The sequence below is a fragment of the Ammodytes marinus genome, assembly GCF_949987685.1.
Source record: "Ammodytes marinus genome assembly, chromosome: 12".
NCBI classification, from domain to species: Eukaryota; Metazoa; Chordata; class Actinopteri; order Uranoscopiformes; family Ammodytidae; genus Ammodytes; species Ammodytes marinus.
Window position 1 is genome coordinate 31,445,684 of NC_137216.1, and position 2,500 is coordinate 31,448,183.

At 43.1% G+C, this 2,500-nt stretch overlaps 2 protein-coding genes across 4 annotated transcripts in view; one reads left to right on the forward strand and one right to left on the reverse strand.

Annotated features, from left to right (window-relative positions):
- Nucleotides 1-2,500, reverse strand: part of LOC307258682 (alpha-aspartyl dipeptidase) — a 33,746-nt gene that overhangs the window by 19,816 nt on the left and 11,430 nt on the right. The window lies entirely within an intron of this gene.
- Nucleotides 1-2,500, forward strand: part of tgfbr2l (transforming growth factor beta receptor-like) — a 22,144-nt gene that overhangs the window by 9,494 nt on the left and 10,150 nt on the right. For all 3 annotated transcript variants that reach the window (XM_080038316.1, XM_080038317.1, XM_080038315.1), the window contains exons 3-5: nucleotides 1-110; nucleotides 711-926; nucleotides 1,346-1,447. The exon at nucleotides 1-110 is cut by the window's left edge and continues 105 nt beyond it. In XM_080038316.1, the coding sequence (XP_079894442.1) occupies nucleotides 1-110; nucleotides 711-926; nucleotides 1,346-1,447 (428 nt within the window). The remainder of the gene's footprint in view (nucleotides 111-710; nucleotides 927-1,345; nucleotides 1,448-2,500) is intronic.

The window sequence follows — 2,500 nt, forward strand, 5'->3', positions numbered from 1 at the left end:
ATGTCACATGGTCAGTCAGCCCGCCGCCGAGGGCGTCGCCATGACGGTGTGTGGCTGCAGCGCGGAGCACGAGTGTAACGACAAACTCATCTTCGACAAGGGAGCAAACGGTATATAATCTATACCTATATTCATTTATATGTATATTCATTCCAAAATAAAACAAAAAAGCTGAAAAGGATATTCATATTAGTACACAAATAGATAGACAGAGAGACAGAAGGACAGACAGACAGAAGGACAGACAGACAGACAGAAGGACAGACAGACAGACAGACAGAATGACAGACAGACAGACAGAAGGACAGACAGACACTCACACTGATATTCGACAAGGGAGCCAACGGTGAGGGGAGGGACATTTCAGTGTAAAAAAAAAATAATAATAATAATGGATGGATAGCCTACATTTATTTCAGAAATCTGAGCAAAACAAAAGAGCACCATTTTTAAACACAAAAAGCAACATTTATTCCATAAACAAGGATAGATAGATAGATAGATAGATATAGATAGATAGATAGATAGATAGATAGATAGATAGATAGATAGACAGACAGACAGACAGACAGACAGACAGACACACACACACACACACACACACACACACACAGACAGACAGACAGACAGACAGACACACACACACACACACACACAGACACACAGACAGACAGACACACACACACACTAACTACCCTCTGTCCCTTCAGGTTTCTCTAAGCTGCAGAGTAAAGATGTCATCCCGGTGGTGGTAGTGAGTTTGGTCCCTCTCTTCCTAGTGGCCATTGTTGCTACTGCAGCGTTTTACTTCTACCGCACGCGCCGCCCTCTCAAGCCCCACCCGTCCGCCACGCGCCCAGACTGGCAAAACAAACGCACCCACGAGCTCTACGGGGCTTATGACCTGCCTTTGGGGAATCAGCAAGGTTTGTTTGATTGTTTATTTGTATATTTGGAACTACATAAGCTTTTGCATTAACTTAAAGTGTCTATAAGGAACTTTCAATTGGTGTTCATTCTAGCGCCCCCTTTGGACAAAAGGAGCTACGAGGAACTTTATAATATTTCTGAAACAGTCTCATTTTTCCTCTGATGATCATAAATTACATGTAACAGCAAACGAGACCATCAGTGTAAAAAGAATGCTATTTTTATATAGTTTTTCTTAATGCCTTTGTCATGAGTATACACTCACCCAGGAACAACAGCTGGCGTGGTAAAAACACTACCGCTTTTATCCAAAGGGGGGCGCTAGAATTAACACAAACAGAAAGTTCCTTGTAGCACATTTAAGTGATATTTTTAAAGCCATATTGAGGGATTTCTTTTGTTTATTGTGATCTAGGTGTGATGGTGTCTGGGAGGAATGAGTATAACTGGGACGGTGAGATGGTTGAACTTCTGCCCATCAAACTGGACGTTCTGGTCGGGAAAGGACGCTTCGCCGGTGAGACATAAACCCCAGTTGTTGTTTACACACCCGTTTACAGAGCCTAGGCTGTGTATTAACACTGTTTACAGAGCCTAGGCTGTGTATTAACACTGGGAGGGATACAATCCTATCACACATTGTTTTTTTCCTGGCTAAGTTGTTGTCAATAATTTTTTTCAGCACACACAGTACAGACAGGTAGTGGATCATGAGGAGATATTCACTGATTTTGACAACAAGCGTTCTCCAGAATCACTGACTGCACCTTTAACATCATATAAACAACCCAAATCATCACTTATATTTAATATTTCACCCATACGGAACCAGCGTTCTATCATTATAAAATCACTATTATAATATAATGAATGAGGTTTTTCTTCCCTCAGTCTTCCCTCAGTCTTCCCTTGGCCCAGCTGTCCTGTTATTCCTAACTCTACATTTTACCATGTTCGATGTCACACATGGGAAAATGTAGGGTTAGACAGTGAGACCATAAAACACTCTTTCTGCCTTTTCTCAGGCTAGGATGAACCGATTTCTAAAATGGTTGCATATTTATACTACATAGGATCTCAGAGTTCAACACACCTTCATATTTCCACCGAGGTCTTTAACTCACTCCTTCCTCCCTTCTCAGAGGTGTGGCGGGGGGGGGGGGGGGGGGGCGTTTGCTGCTGGGGGACAGAGGAGGACAGAGCAGCTATGAGGCAGTAGCAGTGAAGGTGTTTCCCTCTGTGGAATACGTCTCGTGTTAATACTCAGCCTAGGCTCTGTAAACGGGCATGTTCCTGGCTATGGAGGGCCCTTTGTTCACACACCAGTTTACAGAGCCTAGGCTGTGTACAGTATTTACACTGGATTTCTGGCATGTGTCCTGAACTATTAACAGTACAGACAGGTAGCGGATCATGAGGAGATATTCGCTGATTTGGACGAAAAAGTGATTTTGACAACAAGCGTTCTCCAGAATCACTCAGTGCGGTTACATGGCACAACTAGATTGGATTAAGACATATACCGAACTAGACACTCTAACGGACCGTGTCACTTGTCTGAGTATACATG